Source organism: Capsicum annuum, chromosome 6 (assembly GCF_002878395.1).
Source record: "Capsicum annuum cultivar UCD-10X-F1 chromosome 6, UCD10Xv1.1, whole genome shotgun sequence".
Lineage (NCBI taxonomy): Eukaryota > Viridiplantae > Streptophyta > Magnoliopsida > Solanales > Solanaceae > Capsicum > Capsicum annuum.
Window position 1 is genome coordinate 205,454,837 of NC_061116.1, and position 20,371 is coordinate 205,475,207.

The 20,371-nt window shown below is 37.4% G+C and overlaps 2 protein-coding genes across 8 annotated transcripts; both read right to left on the reverse strand.

The window, feature by feature from the left end:
- Positions 1 to 1,488: 1,488 nt before the first annotated feature.
- LOC107876011 (serine/arginine-rich splicing factor 4) lies at positions 1,489 to 5,098 on the reverse strand. 4 transcript variants are annotated; one of them, XM_047413811.1, is made up of 4 exons: positions 4,960 to 5,096; positions 4,726 to 4,881; positions 4,461 to 4,613; positions 1,489 to 2,937 (listed from the first exon to the last, which is right to left on the reverse strand). In XM_047413811.1, the coding sequence occupies exon 4, from the start codon at positions 2,885 to 2,887 to the stop codon at positions 1,814 to 1,816; it is 1,074 nt and encodes a 357-aa protein (XP_047269767.1). In that variant the 5' UTR covers positions 2,888 to 2,937; positions 4,461 to 4,613; positions 4,726 to 4,881; positions 4,960 to 5,096; the 3' UTR covers positions 1,489 to 1,813. The 4 variants fall into 4 exon arrangements, with proteins under 4 accessions (XP_047269767.1, XP_047269766.1, XP_016578452.2 ...); XM_047413810.1 differs by lacking the exon at positions 4,461 to 4,613 and having other exon boundaries at positions 4,960 to 5,098; XM_016722966.2 differs by lacking the exons at positions 4,461 to 4,613; positions 4,726 to 4,881 and having other exon boundaries at positions 4,960 to 5,094.
- LOC107876010 (magnesium transporter MRS2-1) lies at positions 4,959 to 12,403 on the reverse strand. 4 transcript variants are annotated; one of them, XM_047413809.1, is made up of 7 exons: positions 12,119 to 12,401; positions 10,280 to 10,889; positions 7,401 to 7,529; positions 6,964 to 7,305; positions 6,838 to 6,885; positions 6,551 to 6,625; positions 5,942 to 6,465 (listed from the first exon to the last, which is right to left on the reverse strand). In XM_047413809.1, the coding sequence occupies exons 2-7, from the start codon at positions 10,868 to 10,870 to the stop codon at positions 6,460 to 6,462; spliced, it is 1,191 nt and encodes a 396-aa protein (XP_047269765.1). In that variant the 5' UTR covers positions 10,871 to 10,889; positions 12,119 to 12,401; the 3' UTR covers positions 5,942 to 6,459. The 4 variants fall into 4 exon arrangements, with proteins under 4 accessions (XP_016578449.1, XP_047269765.1, XP_016578451.1 ...); XM_016722965.2 differs by having other exon boundaries at positions 12,113 to 12,401; XM_016722963.2 differs by having other exon boundaries at positions 4,959 to 6,625; positions 12,113 to 12,403.
- Positions 12,404 to 20,371: the final 7,968 nt, after the last annotated feature.

Consider the following 20,371-nt stretch of genomic DNA (forward strand, 5'->3'; position numbering starts at 1 on the left):
CAAGTGTTAAAAGGAATTCATTTATTTTGAAAAAGAATTTGCATGTAGTAAATTCAACTCAATTATTAGTACATCAACATTTGCTAGCTTAAAAGTTAAAATTCTAGCTCCTCCTCCGAGTCAACATTAGATCAAGATCAAGCTGTCCCTCATCCCAAACGACAATAACAAGATAAAATTTAGAACTTTTAAAACACTAATGAAAAGGTGAAATCTAGACCTTTTAAAACACTAATGAAGTAATTAGCAAAAGATTGTTTTTTTTATTTTTCCGTTTCACTGCTTTGCAAAAAAATAAAAATAAAAATAAAGAAGAAAGGAATGTCATATAATTAAAAAATACTAACATTTTACATGTGGATGGTAATGTGACATAGTCACGTGGTTTTTTTTTTTTATCTAGGTGGCATACTTGGTGGAATTTCGTTAAAAAGAGAAGTATTTTTGAGGCAAATATTTAACAGAGGGATGTTTTTGAGCCATTTCAGATAATTCAGGGGCATTTTTGATCCTTTTTCGAATTCAGTTAGAGAGAGAGGTATTTTTTAGCCAAATATTTAACAAAGTGGTATTTTTGAGCCAAAAATCTAACGAGGGGCATTTTTGAGCTATTTCAAATAGTTCAAGAGTATTTTTGAATCTTTTCCGTTATTTAAATGGTTGGTTCCGAGGCTCATTTATGAACTAGATAGGATTAGTCCGTGCAAGCACGGTCCCAACACTTCGGAGTGTAACAAATTTTGTTTTGATGTATGCCATGCTTTGTATTGAATTAAAAGGATTAACATCAGCCATCAGAACATGTTTCCATACTAACATGCACATAATCTAGCTCTTTTACTCAAATATCTGCCAAAAAAAGAGACACAAGTGATGCCTTTCAACAACTGATCCAGACCCTCAGTTACTTCATCTTTATCCTATGATTCTCGTTGTAGCAAAGCTTGTACCATTATGCTATTAAGTAGCTTTGTCTTGCAGGTTGGTGCAACTAACAACTGACTGGGATACTTTATTCCTTTATTCGTAGACTTGGTACAACTGCAACACATGGTTTAAATGGATGTAGAACTTCATGATTAACACTTTTTAAGTCACAGCCCTTAAAATAACAAATGACCTAGCATTGACACAAAGATGTACATGTCGACATCTACTAATTTTGTCTATTCACAGAAATACCATGTCACTAACGATGCAGCAGATATACACCATGTAAAATAAATTAGCACAGATTTTATTTGTTTGTTTAGTTTTTTGATAAGTAGGTTGCATGATTTTATTGACTTCCATTTCTAATCTTTAAACCTGGTGCTAAACCCCAAGAACGTACTATTATACTTCAACAATAATAGTCTATGTAGAGCAGGGATTATTGTATGAATCTATGAAAACTTAAAAAGAAGACCATGACAGAATCAGTACTTACATTTCTCTCATTAGCATTTCCAACATTATAACCAATCCCAAGCAATTTGAATCTCACTCTTCTATCAGTTAATATTATTAGATTTTTATTTTTTTTTCAGAAAAATGTTCTTCATTCACCAAGCAAACACTAGAAAATATTTCTATATAACAAAATTAGAACATGGCACACACATCATTACCTACAATGGATATTTCAACACTGAAAGCCCATCTCCGTAAGTACCCTTCTCAACAATTTGTACAGTACAAAATGAGCAACTTTCACCACTCCCAACAGCAGCCGGCAACAACCCACATAAGAGGAGCACAAAGACAAAAAACCCTCCATTGGCATAAACCAAGTATTAGGCATGATGGAGTCTCTTCCAAGCATTCACAGAAGTCATGATCTACGCGCACGATCACGCCAAGAACCTTGTTGCATTGCCAGTGCCTGCCCACTGATGAGACTTATGGCAGGGGCAACTTTTGAGATGTCCTTTTTGCAATTATCCTCTTCTGCTTCATCATCTGTTTCAGTGGAAGTTGGAAGTAGCAGAAGTGAGGGAGCTCCAAAAATAGCCTCATCATGAGCAGCCTTGATTTCTTCCTCTCTCCTAGTCGCCACTGCAGAAAACCGAAAGCTTTTGCCAATGTGGTTGACTAAAGCACCATCATCTTCTACAGCTTCAATCTCCTCGTCATCCAAAGGGGCATCCTTGTCGAAGTCAAAACGCTCCCATCCAGAGCCCATGCTTTTTGTATCCTCTTTTCGAGCACTTTCTGAAAGTTGAAGTTTCATTTTGGCTTTGACTCTTTCAGCTGGAGTCATCTTTTCATAACCTTCAATCAATCTTCTGTAATCTACCGTAGAAGTTCTATCTTTCCCAATCTTCTCCAATCTTCGATCTGGCGGTGATACACTCCTTGACCTCTTTCTACTCTGCTTCTCTTTTTGCCTTACCCTTTCCCTATGTTTATCTCTATCTCTATCTCTACTTCCACTTCTACTTCTAGACCTATGTGGACGCTTCGACCGATAAGCATCCCGCTTGTGACTCCGCATCTCTTTATCTCTGCTCCGGCTTCGACTCCGACGATTTAAATTCCGGCTTGGGCTTCCCCCTTTCCTTCTCAAATGTTTTTCACGAGTTGGACTTGGGCTTCTACTGGTTTTTCCTTTCGAAACCCTAGAAGAAAGGCCATTGTCGTAATCTTTAGGTTTCTTCTTGAGCTTGTTTTTGATGGTTTGGAGCTGACCTTGTTTTTCGAACTCAGTGGTTTTCGAAGGGCTTGATGCTCTGACAAAGCTACTCAGAAATGAAGAGGAAGAAACGAGAGCAGAGCCACGGGCGGGAACAACGTCATTTGAGTTTCCGGAAACTGAAGAAAAACCTAGACCTTGCTTGAATCTTGCCGCTCCTTCTCCTTTACGTGTCAACTCGTCGTAGTATGCTGCGGCTTTTTCTTCCTCCATCTTACGGCGGTGGTGTGGTTGTGCACCGCTGTGAGGTTCCTTTTTTTTTCCTGTCACGACAGACGATCAAAACCAAATGGCTGTTGATATTATTATTAGATAAGCATACATGAAAATAGATACATGAAGCACACAGCAAGGAAATAGATGTAATCCTTGATACCGAAAACAAAAACATAATGACCATCCCTGATCATTCCCATGTCTTAGGATGCAAAAGATGAGCTGCTTTTATTGCAAAGCAATGACTCATTTGAAGATGATGCTTTTTGTCAAGAATGTTTTCCATATTCACATAACATAAGGCTCATTTAAAGATGACGCTTTTTGCCGAATTTTTTTTTCATATTCAAAACTCAAAATTCAAGACTTCTAATTCAAGAGGAAGTGGAGACTGATGGGTCAAAGAGAACACATTGTGCTGAGGCAATTCCATGTGCCCACATGGCATTGCTCTGCTCATAATAATCTCTTCTCTTCCCACCTTCTTCCATATACATATTACACCACAAACAAACTCAACTCTCTTTACACCACAACAAACCCTTCTTTTTCTTCCAATTCATCTACTGCTTTGTGTAAAAATTCAATCTTTACAACTCTGCAAAATCAAGAATTTGCCACAAAATGGAGAAAGGCAGTGATGGATTTGTAAGAGCAGATCAAATTGATTTAAAGAACTTAGATGAACACCTTGAAAGACACCTTATTAAACAAGAACTATGGAGAAAAACAAGAAACCACAAGTTGATTCTTGCATTAACTACAACACCTCTAGTAAACTGTCCAACCACCCCACTACCCCCACCATCAACCCCAACCCCAGCCTTTATTTGTTTAGTTCTTCTGCTCTTAGGCAAAGATATGAGTGGGAAATTGACCCTGCAAAGCTTATTATCAAAACTGTCCTTGCTCGTGGCACCTTTGGTACTTTTCACCATGGCGTTTATGATGGCCAAGATATTGCTATAGTCAGTTCTGATGTATTAATCTTTTAAACTACACAATTTCTTTTATTTTAGCTTCGAAAGGACAACCAGTTCACTAAAGCCTCTGTTATGGGAAGGGCTTGATTATAAGGGTCTATCATATGCAAAAATTGACCAAAAGTGAAAAGGGACCACTAAAAATTGAGGTTAAGCTTACGTTAAACAGAAACAATCTAAGGGCTCCGATTGGAACATGAAAACGTGACTAAATTGGTCCTAGTTAATCTTCATGACGGAGTGGAAGGAGGATTCTCGAACACAGAAAAATGGGATTTATAGCAAAAAAATAGCACCATTCTAAGTCAACAATGTCCATTGCTGATTACAAGAAATAGAAGCATTGTTACCTTCCCGCGTCAAACTACTTTAGGCAACTTCTTATTTTTGATGAGAAAAACAATTGCATTATAAGCACGGACAGTTTCAAACCTCATTCAAGAGGATGTTCGGACTCTTACTGTGAGCGAAAGGAGGATTATAAGAGCATAGTAAGGAATGTACCGATTTAATATGTTAACAATCGAGCAATGTAAGCAAAACTTCCAATAGGATTATACATCAATTTTTTCCAATTAGCAACATACCCAATGTATTAGGGGTCTGGAAAAGGCTAGAAAGTCCGCAGCCCAGACTCTCACTAATTGGGAAGCGCAGAGTCAAGACAAAGATAGTCCCAAAAAAAGATACAATTCCCCATTCGCCGATTACTTATTAAATTTTCACCTGTGTTATATTCACTTCAAAACGGAAATAAAAAATTAAAAGGGATCATATCTCTAAATTAGCAGAGAACCGGCCTTCAACCCAGTATTTAAAAAAAAGGAACAAAAACAAATCAAGGGGTTATACCTGATTAGTGTTCCTATTTATCCGATCGTAAATTTCAAATTTAATGATCTCTAAGCAATTTAAGAGTGTTCAGATATTGCAATAGGTAGTTTAATATTCGAACGAGAAACTGGAAAATAATAATCAGGACCGAGAAGTATATCCGACAACCTACAACTAAAAATCAAAAGGAATAATTTAAGCTTAGAAATTAAGAAAACCTGAAGAATAAAAAAAAAAAAAGAGAACACTTACCAAGAGGAAAAAGAAAATAATATTTCAAGAATGTTTATTGTCAAATTATAATCTGGTAAGCACAAACAGAAAATGTATGAACTGGAAATGTGTGTATAGGAAAGAAGATGAGAAACCCTAGGAATAAGAAAGATGCTACAGAGAAAAATGAGCCAGAAGGAAGACCCAAGTCTTTCATTAAAAAAAAAAAAAAGGATAACTGGGTCCCACATTACTTTTAAAGATTTGAATCAAGTAGCTTAAATAATTGAGATAATTATTTGATAGTTTATTGAACAACTTTGAAAGTTATCGAACAATTATCAGAGTTGTTTGACAACTATCAGAGCTGTTCGATAACTTTGCAAAATTGTTCAATAACTGTGAAAAGTTGTTGGAGCGAAAGTGTTTAAAAAAAATTAAATTTTCCTTTTGTCTTTTTTATCTAATTTTCAAAACTCGAAGGACTGTCACTTAATTGAAAAACTTATTTGTCCCTTTTAATTCAAGGTCCCGATGCTGCATCAGCTAATATGAGATGACTAAGATGCCCCTAATTTTAAATAAATTCACACTAAGCGCACATGTTGAAACCTAAGTAACTTAGACCCTTCAAAAATATCATGCGACGCGTGTCGGAATCTTCTCACGCGATCTTCAAAAGCAGTGCAATGTTGAAATCTAAGTTGCTCAGACTCTTCAAAAATATCATGGGGCACGTGTCAGAATCTTCAAGAATAATACGTTTTTAGAGGATCCAACACAGGTCAACATTTTTGAAGAGTTTGAGCAACTCATTCTCACTCACTCTTTTAGTATAGTACAAAAACTGTTGCTGGCATTACTGAAGACATTTTGTTTACTCTAGAACCAAGATTATGGAAGATTGGTTTTGTATCGTGCCCTGCACATCACGAATGATGTTGAAAAGATATACTAGAAATTACGTTAATCCATGTACATCATTTTGTTGAGAAACTAACAACTCCAATTGCGTATTTTCTTTCCCCTTCAAATTCAGCTTGCACTTTATTGACACCGAAGCAGTTCGAATACAGATCAAAAGTCACTTTCCATACCGATACCTAAGTTTTTGGCATTTTCAAGCTGGTTGCTATATGATTGGAAATGGTTGCTTTTGACAAGAATAGCCCATTTTCATTCTTTTGAACTCCAAGAATACAATGCTATTATAATGAGTAACGTACTAGAACTTTGAAACTACCATTAGGCTACAAGGACTAGTGGCAAGAATATTCCACAACTCAGTGATCTATCAGCTTTTCTGGTACATAGCATTGACAGATACTGGTCTTCTCTGAAACACTAATTGCTTGTAGGCTCGTATATTTATTCCACATATAGGATCCACTGTCAATGCCTCAAAAATATCACTAGCAGGCCGTCATCTTTACTTGCACTGGGTGTATTCTCGATTAGCTGTGCTCTCAAGCATCTACAGTGGCATCAATCTTCGATGTTTGAAGAACCATAAAAAGGATATGAATATCACTGCTCCAGTTACACCTGTAATAATTAAGACCCATTTAAATGCATTTGGTTCATTAAACATTGGTATTTCAAAATTCATCCCAAAAATTCCTGCCACAACCCCAAAGATGGCAACCACAAAGGTTGCAGTTGTAAGCAGCAACTCGAATTGTATAAGCTGATTCCGGACATTATCCTGCAAATAAAATACTTCCAATCAAGTTCATACGACGTACACAGTTACTGTAACTAGAATTGTACATGATACATGAAAACAAATCAATCAAATTATAATAAACTGTGTCTTAACTAATCTAATCTAATCTTACAACTTCCATGTCTTAACAAGTCAAGATTTTAATGCAAAGTAAAATCCATTTGAAACCAACTTGAATGTACAAAGCATACCAGTTGAATGTTAATAAAATCTTCTGTATCATCAATATACTCCTTCAACTGTAACAGAAAAAAGAAAGCTTGATTAAGAAAAGGAATACATGATGAGAAGACGAACAATGAGACAGTAGAAGATACCGATGTCAACTTGTTGAGAGTGCTGTCAATCACAACAAAATAAGCCTCCAAGAGCATCTCCAGCTCTTCTATACTCTGAGTCTCAGCGCCACTTTCCGAACTTCTCATGCTTTCATGCCTGCTTCTTGCTATGCTCAAGCTTTTTTCAAGCCTCCTGCTCTCAGGAGGTGAAGAAACAGGGGAGACTGGAGCAGACAAAGACAATGCACCATCTGTTGACCTGTAGCCAAGTAAAGATTGATCTCCATAGCAAGACAATTCCATCCGGCTTTTCTTCTCAGTGAGATACATCTCAGCCATGTCCCCATCATCATCCATTAGCTGCTCAATCTCATCTCTAACCTAGATAATAGATGGTGAGAAGTTAAGACAATATAATCAGTGACCTGTGCTTGAAATTACAAAAAAAAAAAAAAAAAGAGGAGGGCCTAGGGTACCTTCTGAACTCTACGAGTCAAGGCAACAAGCCTGCTTTTCAATCTACGAACTCTTTCCAAATTCAAGGTACTAATTTTAGATGTAAGTTCATCCAACAATGGGTATGCTTCAATCTCTAGTTCTGCTGCCTGATCATTTGGAAAGAAAACAAAATCAAAATGCTTGGTTAGAAATACCCAGAAAATTTATCTACCTTGTGAAGATGCTATTGTAGAATACTTATTATAATTGTTTATTTAACTTGTTCTAGGTCATGACCATATATATTCAATTGTAACAAGCAACAACACGCTTCATTCACAGTTCATTGTTGCAGTGGTTCTGTTGCTGCTCAAGTTGGACCAGTAATCTTGCAATATGGATTGTGCATTTTGTTGAGAGTACTCGTGAAACTGAGATATTTGTTCCAAAATCAGAGCTAATTCCATTTTTTCTTGTAAGCTCCTTCTCACTCATCAAGTTAAGACCAAGCTCTTTGTTGCAAGATTTACCTGTAAAAACTGTGAAATCCATTAAACTTATTGCTATTCTCTCTTGGAAGCTTAGTGTCAACTAGCGTTTTTGTCCATCGATACAAGTTCAAGAATTGTGTGCTTTCCTCTGCTTTCCTCTGTTTTATATTACTTATGGGTGCCGTATTTATGTTATGTAATCTGCTTCTGTGCTTTACTATGTGTTTGTGTGGTATCTCGTGTCTTGAGCCGGGGGTCTATCGGAAACAACCTTTCTACTTCATCAGAGGTAGAGGTATGGACTGCGTACATCTTACCCCCCCAGACCCCACTAGGTGGGAATACACTGGGTTTGTTGTTGTTGTTGTTGTTGTTGTTGTTGATACAAGTTCAAGAATAAGGGCTATCCAGAAGTTTACTTTGTCAAGTACGGATCCTTGCATCATGCATATCATCACATGGATAGTCACGGCAGTTTTCAAGGTTAAGGTCACGCAACTCTCTTTATCATGCCAGGATATGTAGGTCGTCCGTTTAGTATGACAGAGAAGCTCCTCCCACACATACAAATATGACCAAAGAGATCAATGAGACATAATTGAGAATATATGTCACTGCCATTCTTAAGACCAACACTGTTTTGGATCGTTTTTCACAGTGAACCTTTCAGCTAAATTCCAGTAATTAAATGGCTTTCTGAAATAATAGTACCACTTGATATCCAGGGAAAATATTAGAAAAACTCAAACCACAAGAAAAGTCTAAACAGTACTAACACAAGTTGCTGATCCAGATAAACAGCAACAAGAACATCATAATACCAAGATCAATAGTCATGAAATAGAACTGTCTTCTCCATGAGTGCAAAATCAAGAAGACAAAAGTTTATAGTGCTGCTTTCTTACAAGGATAGTATTTTCTAAATTGTTATGATAATTGAGTCAACAGCTTGTCTTTCTTGACAAGATTCAAGTCAACCACATGTCAGCAATAGCAATCTGTAATTGTCTGGATATTGAGCAGTCAATCTGCCTCTTTACCAAATTATTCCTCCCATCCTATGTTTTTATGAGTCTCCTCCGATCCTATTTTATGATTGACGTGATTTTGGACTCTCACGAGGGATGTTAGTATTCCATGCTGCTATCCTAAATGCAAAATTCAAGACTGCCAACTATCTTTTCAGACTTATTATTCACCAAAGTACCTTTCATCTTCTACTGCCCTTTTCATTTCACCACCTCTGCTTTTCGTCAATCCAAAAATGAGCAACTAAAACAGACTATAATTAAGAAAAAAACAGAACTAAGAAAATCATAACGAGAAGGTAAAATAACTGCAAAATATCTATTTAACTTTTGATATGGAGCTCTTCTGCAAATCTAAAAATGATGCTCCAACACTCATACAAGTATCGGTGAAGTGGTTACCAGCTTTTGTTACATTTCTTTATACCAAATTAGACTAGACCAAGTGAATATATTGATTCTCAACTTCAATTAGGCATCCAAGCTCTAGAGCTTTCTCCTATTAACTAGTTTTGTTTTATGACCTCCTGTTTACTAGTTAATCATTATGTTCTTTCTTCTCCTTGTGTTAAAAAGGGAGAGGGTTTTTATTGAGCTCAGTGCTCTGTGTATATCAACTTACCATCATCTCCATTCCCCCAAGGGCATCAAACATCAGGGAGGACACGCTTAAACTGAAATATCAAATATTTTGAATAGAACCAAATGAAATTGAGCGGTGTAACCACCCCGCGACCCTTTTATAATCTAAGGTCAGACATGAGTCCTGTCAACTACTTCCAACGTTTAAAATGATATTTAAGTTTTGAATCAGCTGGAAATAACGTGTGTGAAGGGCAGAGATATGGGACTATTAAGTATTCTGAGCAGTAACTCAGCTATTTCCAGTTTAGTAGTAAGAATGCATCTTTAATGTGTGAGTTGGGTGCATGTCATGGGTTAGAATCCTGATGCGGGCAAAACCTAATAATTAGTGGAGAGGGGTAGAGAGGTGGTCCCATTATCCATCGAGTTTTGAGCCATGCACCACCACTGGCCCTTGAGGATTTCTCGGTTACAAAATAAAAATAAATTCAAGCTCTTCCCCAAGAAAATTGGAAGAACTATGTTTATAATTTTCCCCTCCAAAGAAACTAATGCCATTGGCGCACTTTGTCTTTGCACAGTATTGCATTAAGGCATATTTATTTTTTGATAAAGTTTTTTTATGAAGTTGATAAAGTCCTTTTTTATGCTTTAATATACCATTAAGGCATATTTATATCAACAGGTGAAATGTAATTTGAGGCTACTCAGACATAACTTCTTACTAGATTCTTATTGCAAAACTTGTACCATATACTCATACTCTTAGTAGATGAGAACAAAGTTTCCAAGATGATGTTTTCTGCTACATACCTGAGAATCAAGAAAAGTACAAGCTGACTCCAGTGCAACTTCAAGAGCTCGGAATTCAAAGGGCAAATAATCCGGTGATGGGGTACCAAACATATTGTCGATATTCCTGCTTCCTCCTCTTCTTCTGCTCAACTCACCTTCTGACTGCCAAACCTCACCTGCTCCTGCAGCTTGCAACCGCCGCTGCAGCTCCACTACATACTGCAGGACATAGCTGTCGAGAGAATTTAAAAGGAGAACCTCATCAGCTGTAATGATACATCGAATCTGCTCAAGATTTACAACAATTGCCTTCTCCCTGCCAAGGATTGTTGATGGGTAAACAAACAATGGATCTAATAGACGTAGATCACGAGCTGGAAGGTCGCATCGACGCATCATGGTGAATTTGTCAACCTCAATGACCTGGGAATTGCCAGATGTATCAACCCGAATCCATGATCGAAGTCCTTGACCTCGCTTCTTAAGGCCCAAGACATCTATACCTTGAAAAGGCTGACGACCAGAGATAGGCGGCCTATAAGATAATTCTCTAAGATTTGCTGCTGATGCAGGTTTTGGTGGAAGCAGGCGTTCTTTAATTTCAGCCATCAATGAAGACTTTTAGATGCTGGAACAAATTTAGAAGTTAATGAGCTTCAAGAATAAATAACCGGGAAAACCAATCTAATAACCTTTTTGAGAATAAAAACCAATCTAATAACTGTGAGAGACCCTCCACGCCCAGTCATGATTCTATAAGGGGCGAAGGAGTTTTTTCAATCCAATCGGTGTAAACATGATATTAATTAGTTTAGTCTTTGTCCTTTCTTAAGATACTGCAGACTTGACTCCATCATTAAGTTTAATCGGTTCGTTGGGCTATGTAGAAACTTAAATTGGTCCATTATACCAGCCTCAACTTACGCGAAGCTTTAATGGCTGAAGTTACCTATTAGATCTCAATACTAACTGTATACACATCATCAAATGTATTTAAGAACACAGTTGGTCTATATTCCGCATCAGCAGCTTCCCTGAAAGTATTGGATCTCATTTTGCTTCTGCCTATGAGTCCATCCCAGTCTCTAATAAATTAAAGAGTCCTGGCAGATAGACAATGATTGTATCACCTTATCAAGTTCTGTAACACAACACCCAGTGGCTAGACTATTTTGGAGTTAACAGAATTCCAAATCCACGTATGTGAAATTGGTTGTTCGGATACAATGAAAGATATGTTAAATGACATCACAAGTGTGTTAGTTACGAAAAAGAACATTCCCTAGGAGTGTTTGGTTACCTTGACATCTGGAATATATTTTCTCCCCTAGGAAAATGTATTCTAATAACCTCTTCACTTAAAGAGCAAGGTATCATTTTCCTCCACAAACATCCAACTCTTACTCAATCCTTTTTCTTCTGATAGGTCAACTCTTAATCTTGTTTTAATCAAAATTCAGAAGCTAATTCACAAGATATTATTCTCATACCTTGCCCTACAGCTGTACAGTTACTTTAATACCAATCCAACACTAGAAAACAATTTCCTAATTAAAGAATTTGAACTAAAACAGTAAAAAAAATTGAAGCTTGAGAAACTGAAAATATTTTCCATAGTATACATTTTCACTGGCACCCAAGGGTGTGGCTTAGTGGTCAATAAAGTGACAGGTATCGTTAGGAATTAGTTGCGGCGCAAGCTGGTCGGAATACCACAGTTTTATATTATATTTTCATTGAATCTAACATGTAAAATTCACTAATTGACACTAAGCAATTATAACCCAGTTGACAAATTGCATTCCACCACTTGTCAATCAACATCTCAAAGGAAAATACAAGGAGGGAAACCTTGACCAGTAGATCGGGAGAGCGGTGGTCATCCAATTAACCGGGCCCTCATTTGAAATTGCCCGATTTAGGGTTCCGGTTAGAGCTGCCACTGTAGTTCCGCCGCCACGTGGAACGCCGGAAGATCGCCGACCGGAGAAAGTAGTGGAAGTCACCTGACCTAACTTGATGATAGTAAGTGATTTTAATTTACGTAATTTGCAGAATATCTTAAAATTATTATATCCTAATAAAACAAAATTGTTAGTAGTAGTACTATTTGTTACTCCTATTTATCTTTTGCTTTATTTATATGTGGCTGAATAATATTCCTTTTACATATAAATGTCACAAAAATTTATTTATTTATTTTATTTGGACTGGGTTCGTGCTGCTTTTACGTTTTCATTTCACGTAATTAACACGAAATTGACAGTTCTTTCCTCATAATTAAAAAAAAAAATAAAGGTGTTTTTTCTTGGATTACATGTACTTCAAATATTCTACTGTATATCACGAGTGTGAATAAATCTAACGTCAAAATTTAGATAAATAAAAAGACGATGATAGTAGTAATATGTGTTAGGTTGTGAAATCTGATTAATATGTGACGTATTGTACCTTTTATTCTCATTTCACTGTGTAACTGTACTCTAAGTCATTAATATAAATAGTTCATCCGCTGTGGAGTTTACTCACGGGTGTTACCACGTAATTCATTCTCACTTATCTCTATCTCTCAAGAATTTTCTCTCAAGTTTTCTTCATCCTCTCCATAGATCTAGTGTGTGTGCATGCAAGTCGATCCTAACAACTGGTATCAGAGCTTGGGAGATTCATCACGATCACTGAAGATGGAAGGATAGAAGCTTGGAATCAAGAAGTTTGATGGATCCGATTTCAATTTCTAGAAGATGCAGATCGAAGACTATCTGTACCAGAAAGATCTTCGCGAACCCTTATCAGGGTAAAGCTGGAGTCCATGATGGAGGAGAAGTGGAAGCTCAAGGATCAGCAGGCTCTAGGGCTGATCCGATTGACTTTGTCGAGAAACGTGGCGTTCAACATCGTCAAGGAGAAAACCACATCCGAACTATTGAAGGCACTATCAAATATGTACAAAAAAACATCAGCGATGAACAAGGTATATTTGATTCGTAGATTGTTCAATTTACAGATGTCTGAGAATGGATCTGTTGCTGATCATATAAACGAGTTCAATATAATTGTTAGTCAATTATGTTCTGTGGATATTAATTTTGAAGATCAAATTAAAGCATTGATTTTGATGTCATCTCTGCCCGAGTCTTGGGAAACTGTTGTTGCTGCGATTAGCAGTTCCCGTGGATCTGAGAAACTGAAGTTTGATGAAATCCGAGATGCTGTTCTTAGCGAAAGCATTCGCAAACGAGAAATTGGAGAGTCATCTGGTAGTGCTCTCAGTATTGACCGAAGGGGGAGAGACCAATCGAGGGGTCAGAATACACATAGCAAATCAAAATCGAACAATCGTGAAAAAACTCCACAAAAATCCAACGTGATGTTGGAATTGTGGAGAGAAAGGACACTTTTGGACAGAGTGCGAGAAACCCAAGAAGAAGAGGAATTAGAAATCTGGAGATGATAATGATTCTGTTAATTCAACAGAAGACATTAGGGATGCTATAATCCTAGTGTGGACAGCCCGGTTGAATCTTGGATATTGGATTCTGGTGCTTCTTTTCATTCATCTCCAAGCAAGGAATTGTTCCAAAATTTCAAGTTTGGAAATTTTGGAAAGGTGTATCTTGCTGGCAACAAACCATTGGCGATTGAAGGAAAGAGGGATGTCTGCATACAAACTCCAGCAGAAAATCAGTGGACATTGGAGGATGTCAAATATATTCCTGGTTTCAAGAAGAATTTGATCTCTGTTGGTCAGTTGGATAGCACAGGCTACACAACAGAGTTTGGAGAAGGTTCGTGGAAGATTGTGAGGGGTGCTATGGTTGTAGCATGTGGCACAAAATCTTGAACTTTGTACACCACTGCATAGGTGTATAAACATGGTTGTTGTTGCTGAGGATGCTTCCGGTTTATGTATGTGGCACAACAGGCTTGGACACATGAGTTCCAAAGGAATGAAGATGTTGGCTGTAAAAGGAGCTTTAGAGGGGATGAAATCTGTTGATATGGGTCTTTGTGAGAGTTGTGTTATGGGCAAACAGAAATAAGTAAGCTTCACGAAGACTGTGAGAGAGCCGAAGAAAGTACGACTGGAAATGGTCCATACAGATGTTTGGGGACCATCTCCTGTTTCATCACTTGGTGGATCCAGATTCCATGTCACCTTTATTGATGATTTCAGCAGGAAGGTGTGGGTTTACTTCTTGAAACATAAGTTGGATGTATTTGCTACTTTCAAGAGGCGGAAAACTGAAATTAAAAATCAGACTGGCTTAAAAATAAAATGCTTGAGGTCTGATAATGGAGGAGAATATGACAAGTCAGAATTCAAACAATTCTGTGCAGCTGAGGGAATAGATTGATGAGGATAGTTCCCGAGAAGGCAAGACAGAATGGAGTTGCTGAAAGGATGAACAAAACATTGAATGAGCGTGCAAGGAGTATGAGGATACACTATGGGCTGCCTAAGACGTTTTGGGCAAATGCTATGAGCACAGCTGCATACTTGATCAACAGGGGACCATCAGTTCCTCTGGGGTTCAAGATTCCAGAAGAAATATGGACAGGAAAAGAACTCAAGTACTCTCACTTGAGAACTTTTAGTTGCACTGCTTATGTTCATGTTGATCCAGAGAAGAGAGATAAGCTTGATGCTAAAGCTATAAAGTGCTACTTTATAGGTTATGGTTCTGACATGTTTGGGTACAGGTTTTGGGATGACATGAACAAGAAGATCCTAAGACATTGTGATGTGACATTTGATGAAAATATCTTGTACAAGGACAGAGAGCAAAAGGTTCAAGAGACTACAAAGCAAGTGGGAGTTGAGCTTGAGTTGCCGAAGAGTATACCCAAAGATGTTACAGTAGAAACTCAACAAACTCCAGAGACTGTCGTTGAAGAACCAAAGGTGGAATAAGTGACACCTGAGCAGGTTGAAAGGAGATCATCCAGGACCATTAGAGTACCGGATACGTATTCACCATCATTACATTATCTGTTGCTGACTAATGAAGGGGAACTAGAGTCTGTTGCTGAGGCCCTGCAGGTGGAGGATTCAATCAAGTGGGAGCAAGCCATGGATGATGAGATGAGCTCACTTGATAAGAATAACACGTGGATGTTGACTCAGTTACCTGCAGGGAAGAGAGCCTTGTTGAACAAGTGGGTGTTCAGAATCAAGGCAGAACCAGATGGCAAAAGAAGGTTCAAGGCTCAGTTAGTAGTTAAAGGATATTCACAAAGAAAAGGTATTGTTTATGCTGAAATATTTTCTCCTGTTGTGAAATTAACTACTATCCAAATTTTATTGAGTATTGTTGCATCGGAGAATTTGCATCTTGAGCAAATGGATGTAAAAACTATGTTTTTACATGGAGATTTGGATAAGGAAATCTATATGCAGCAACTAGAGAGGGTTTTAGTTCCAGGAAAGGAACACATAGTGTGCAAGCTCAACAGGAGCTTGTATTGAGTGAAGCAAGCACCTAGACAGTGGTACAAGAAGTTTGACTCCTTTATGAGCAAGAGTGGCTTCCGTAGGAATGAAAAGGATCAGTGTTACTACTTCAAGAAATACACTGATTCTAATGTATTTTTACTCTTGTATGTGGATGATATGTTGATTGCAGGATCCAGTATGAAGGAGATAAACTCTCTGAAGGCAAGTCTGTCTTCTGAGTTTGGGATGAAATATTTAGGTGCAGCGAAGCAGATTCTTGGGATGAGGATTTCTCGGGATAGATTTGCTGGCACTTTGAATCTATCCCAAAAGCAGTACGTTGAGAAGGTGTTGGCCATATTCAGAGTTAATGATGCTAAACCCAGGACTACTCCATTGGTTAATCACATAAAATTATTAAATGAGCAGTCACCGAAAACAGCTCAGAAGTGGGAGCACATGGCACTTGTTCCATATACTTCTGCGGTTGGGAGTCTGATGTATGTTGTGGTCTGCACTAGACCTGACATAGCACATGCAGTGGGAGTTATTAGCAGGTACATGGCAAACCCCGAGAAAGAGTATTGGAAAGCTGTGAAGTGGCTTCTAAGATATCTGAGAGGTACATCCAGTACTTCACTTTGTTTTGGCAATGGCAAGGTGATTCTTCAAGGTTTTGTTGATGCTGATCTTGGTGGGGATGTAGACTCGAGCAAGAGCACTTTTGGATATATTTACACTGTAAGTGGTACAGCAGTGAGTTGGATGTCCAGGCTTCAGAAGTGCGTTGCTCTTTCATCTGCTGAGGCTAAGTATGTGGCAATAGCTGAAGCTGGAAAGGAGATGATATAGCTGGCAGATTATTAGGAAGAACTGGGCAAGAAGCAGCGTGAGAAGATTCTTTACACAGATAGCCAGAGTGCCATACAGTTGGTGAAGAACCCGGTCTATCATTCGAAGATGGAGCACATTAGAAAACGGTACCATTTCACTCGCAGGGCAGCAGAAGAAAGTGATGTGTCTGGAAAAGATAAAGGGTGCAAAGAATCCAGCAGACATGTTGAAAAAATGTGTTGATGCTGGTAAACTAAGGTTGTGCAAAACCTTAGTTGGTCTTCTGTAGTTGTGTCTACAGATGTTGCGGTGTGGCGAACATATTGATGATGGAGGAATATTATTTATTTTTGAGAATGTAATTCTTGGATGACAAAATCAGTCTCCAAGTGGGAGAATTGTTAAGTTGTGGAGCTTGATTAATATGTGACGTACTGTACCTTTTATTCTAATTTCTCTGTGTAACTGTACTATAAGTCATTAATATAAATAGCCCGTCCGTCGTGGAGTTTACTCACGGGTGTTACCACATAATTTATTCTCACTTATCTCTCTCTCTCTCAAGAACTTTTTCTCAAATTTTCTTCATCCTCTCCATAGATCTAGTGTGTGTGCACGCAAATCGATCCTAACAATATGCTCAATATAATCTCACACAATAAGGTATGAAGACATAGAGTATGTTCGATTTACCTCTTTCTCAATAGTAAAGAGACTATTTTCGATAAACCCTGATGTCAAAGAAAAAAATAGTCCAATACAGTCTAGAAAAATAATAATAGGAATACATGAAATAACAGATATTAACAAAAAATCAATAGTAACATGATAATATCGACAATACAATAATATAATAATCAAAATACAAGGCACAAAATAATAATTGAAATCAAAGGATCAAAACTACGGAAACAATACTACAATTACTAATATAATCATACAAGACAACACGCTACTCCCCCTTTGAGAAATACCTGAGCTTCCCTATTTCCCACAAAAAGCCTGCCTTTGGAGACTTCTAGTTAATCATTGATAACCTAAACAACAAGTTTGTTGGTTGGAAGACCAAATTTCTTAACATGGATGAGAGGACTACTCTTGCCAAAGCTTCTCTTGGTAGTATCTCTAATCATGTTGTGCAGTACATCCACCTCCCAAGGAAAATGCACAACCTTATAGACAAGGCTCAGAAAAACTTCTTCTGAAGAACCACTGATTCTAAAAAGAAAATGTATATGGTCAGCTGGGACAAGAGGGGGACCTTGGAATGCAAAAAGTAAGCACTAAAAATGATTATTTTTTTTGTAGCTTAGTCTGAAGAATGCATAACAACCTCTCTTCCCTGTTGGTCAAAGTCCTTACGAGCAAATATAAAATCTTCAAAGATAGGCTCATCTCTTCCTTCTCTAAGACTTGGAAAAGCCTCCATAGGGGTTGACACCTTTATAAGGATGTTATCGAATGGTCCATCCATAATGGAGAAAATAGATGTCCAGAATAATAGATGGATCCCAAACATGCCTTTCCTTTCCAATATCATCCAAGGATCTCACTTATCCTCAATTTCTCTGCCAAGCTTGCAAATATATGGAAGAATGGAGATTGGGACTTAACATTTATTCCCTTTGATATTTCCTCCAATATTATCCTCAACATCAAAAATACCTTCTTCTCAAATTTCAAAATCCATAGTGATATACCCCTCTGGAGATTTGCATGGGTCTTTCTCATGTAAAAGTGTCTATTCTCACATTTTAAAAAACAAAGGGACCAGTACCACTAACAGTATATCCTTCAACTGAATTTGGAATTCTAAAATTTCAAATAAAATCAAATTCTTCATCTGATTTTTTCTGCATAACAGTCTTTGAATCAGGGTCATTCTTCACCATAGAGGCATTGACATCACCCTTTCCTGTCAGTTTTGTAGTCACAGTCCTGAAAACCTGCACTATATTTTCTTTGACGGCAGCAGCACTAGGAATTTCTGGTTGGACCTAATCCATAAATCTAATGATTATCCCCTCAAACTCGGTATGTCCTCTACTGTGAACTAGAGCAACACTTGAATGAATTTGAGACATTTTCAGTTTAAAAACTACATTTCCTAGGAGGCCCTCCTACCCTTTACCTAATGTTATATCTGAAAAACTAGAAACAACAATACTTTCAACAGTAAATGTATTCACCTCTCTTAATAAAACTACTTATGCTGAAGATGTGGAATTCTTCCATCCAACACCCTAAGACCATCATTTCTGTCGGACTAACAAAACCATCATTATAAGCTCAACATTGATAGTTCTTGTATTGGAAATTCTGGTAAGGGTGACACTGGAGGTGGGGTGAGAAACAACAAAGAATTGACTTTCTCAAAAGTTACAGTCATGCTATCAATAATTTCATTCACGCTACTAACAATCTCATGGAATTTTTTGCCTTTAGGGAAGGCCTTAAACTTATGATGGAACATAACCTAAGGCCTTTAGAGATAAACATTGACTCTAAAGAGATCATTAACATGATTCATAAAGGCAATATGCTCTATAACCCTATTATTAATGAATGCAGGTTGTTGATAAGAAATTTGAGAGGACCGGCTGTGCACCATAACTTTAGGGAGCAAAACAGGGTAGCTCATATTTTGGCAAAGAAGGAAGCAGCTCTAGAATGTTTTAAAAATATTTAAATTTTTGTAATTTCACCAGTGTTCACATCCCCCTTGACTTGGACAGATATAGCTGAAACTTTTTTTAAAAAAATTGCGCTCCGTAATCAAAACTCTATTGGGCAGAGCCCTTCTATGTTGTAATGGAGCCGGACTAAGGCTCCAGTGTCTGTTCAAACTCTTATTTACTTTAATGAATTTCTTGTTAAAATTAAAAAAAAAAACAAAGACATCTTCTTCCCCTCCCCCCGAACTTGTCCTTCAAACTCACTTTAGCACATAAACTTAACTTCTGTTTATTTACCCCACTTAACATCACCCCTAAAGCTGACATGAATTTTTTTTTTTGAAAAAAAGAAAAACAACGCGTTTTTTAATTTAAATATTGATATGACTCCACTTTTTAATATATATATATATAAAACCACCTTCTTCATACCCCTCACCCTCATTTCTTCATCTTCTTCATACCCCTCCACCTCTATTTCCCATCTTCTTCTTCTACCCCACCCCATCATAATTTTTACTCTCCAAAACCGCCACCACCAGCCCCCTTCTCCTTCAACCACCAATTTCTCCACCACCAGCCCCACCCCTCCCCTCCAAACCCCCAATTTCTTCTTCTTCAATTACTAAATCCTTCACCTCACCTAAATCCCTTGACTTAAGATCATTAGAAAAGAATGAAATTGAATTTCTAAAATTAAAAGTTATCTTCATGAATTTAAAAATTTGAAATAAAATTGAAATTGAAGAAAGTTATTAGCGGCGGTGTTAATGGTGGTGGCGGTGTTAATGGTGATGGTGGTGTTAATGGTGTGCATATATTTTTTGGGGGTTTGGTTCAATCGTTTTCCGGTGAGTTTTGTCGGAATATTACGGAATAAAGAGTTTTAAATTGGAATGTAGTGATGCTATTGCATTGTTGTTTCTTGAATTGGTGGTTTGATGAAGTAATCATAAAGGGCTTGTAATTATGTTTTAAAAATTCAATCTTGATTTTGTTTTCCATGTTTTTGTTGTATGGTATATTTTGAGCTATTTGTTTTGTTGGGTTTGTGTTAGAATCAGAAGGGGCTTTTAATTATGTTTTGAATTAATTTTGTTGGGTTTGCTTAATGGCTATTGATAATATGTTTAAATTTGAAGAAGATAGAAAATGGAGGAGAAG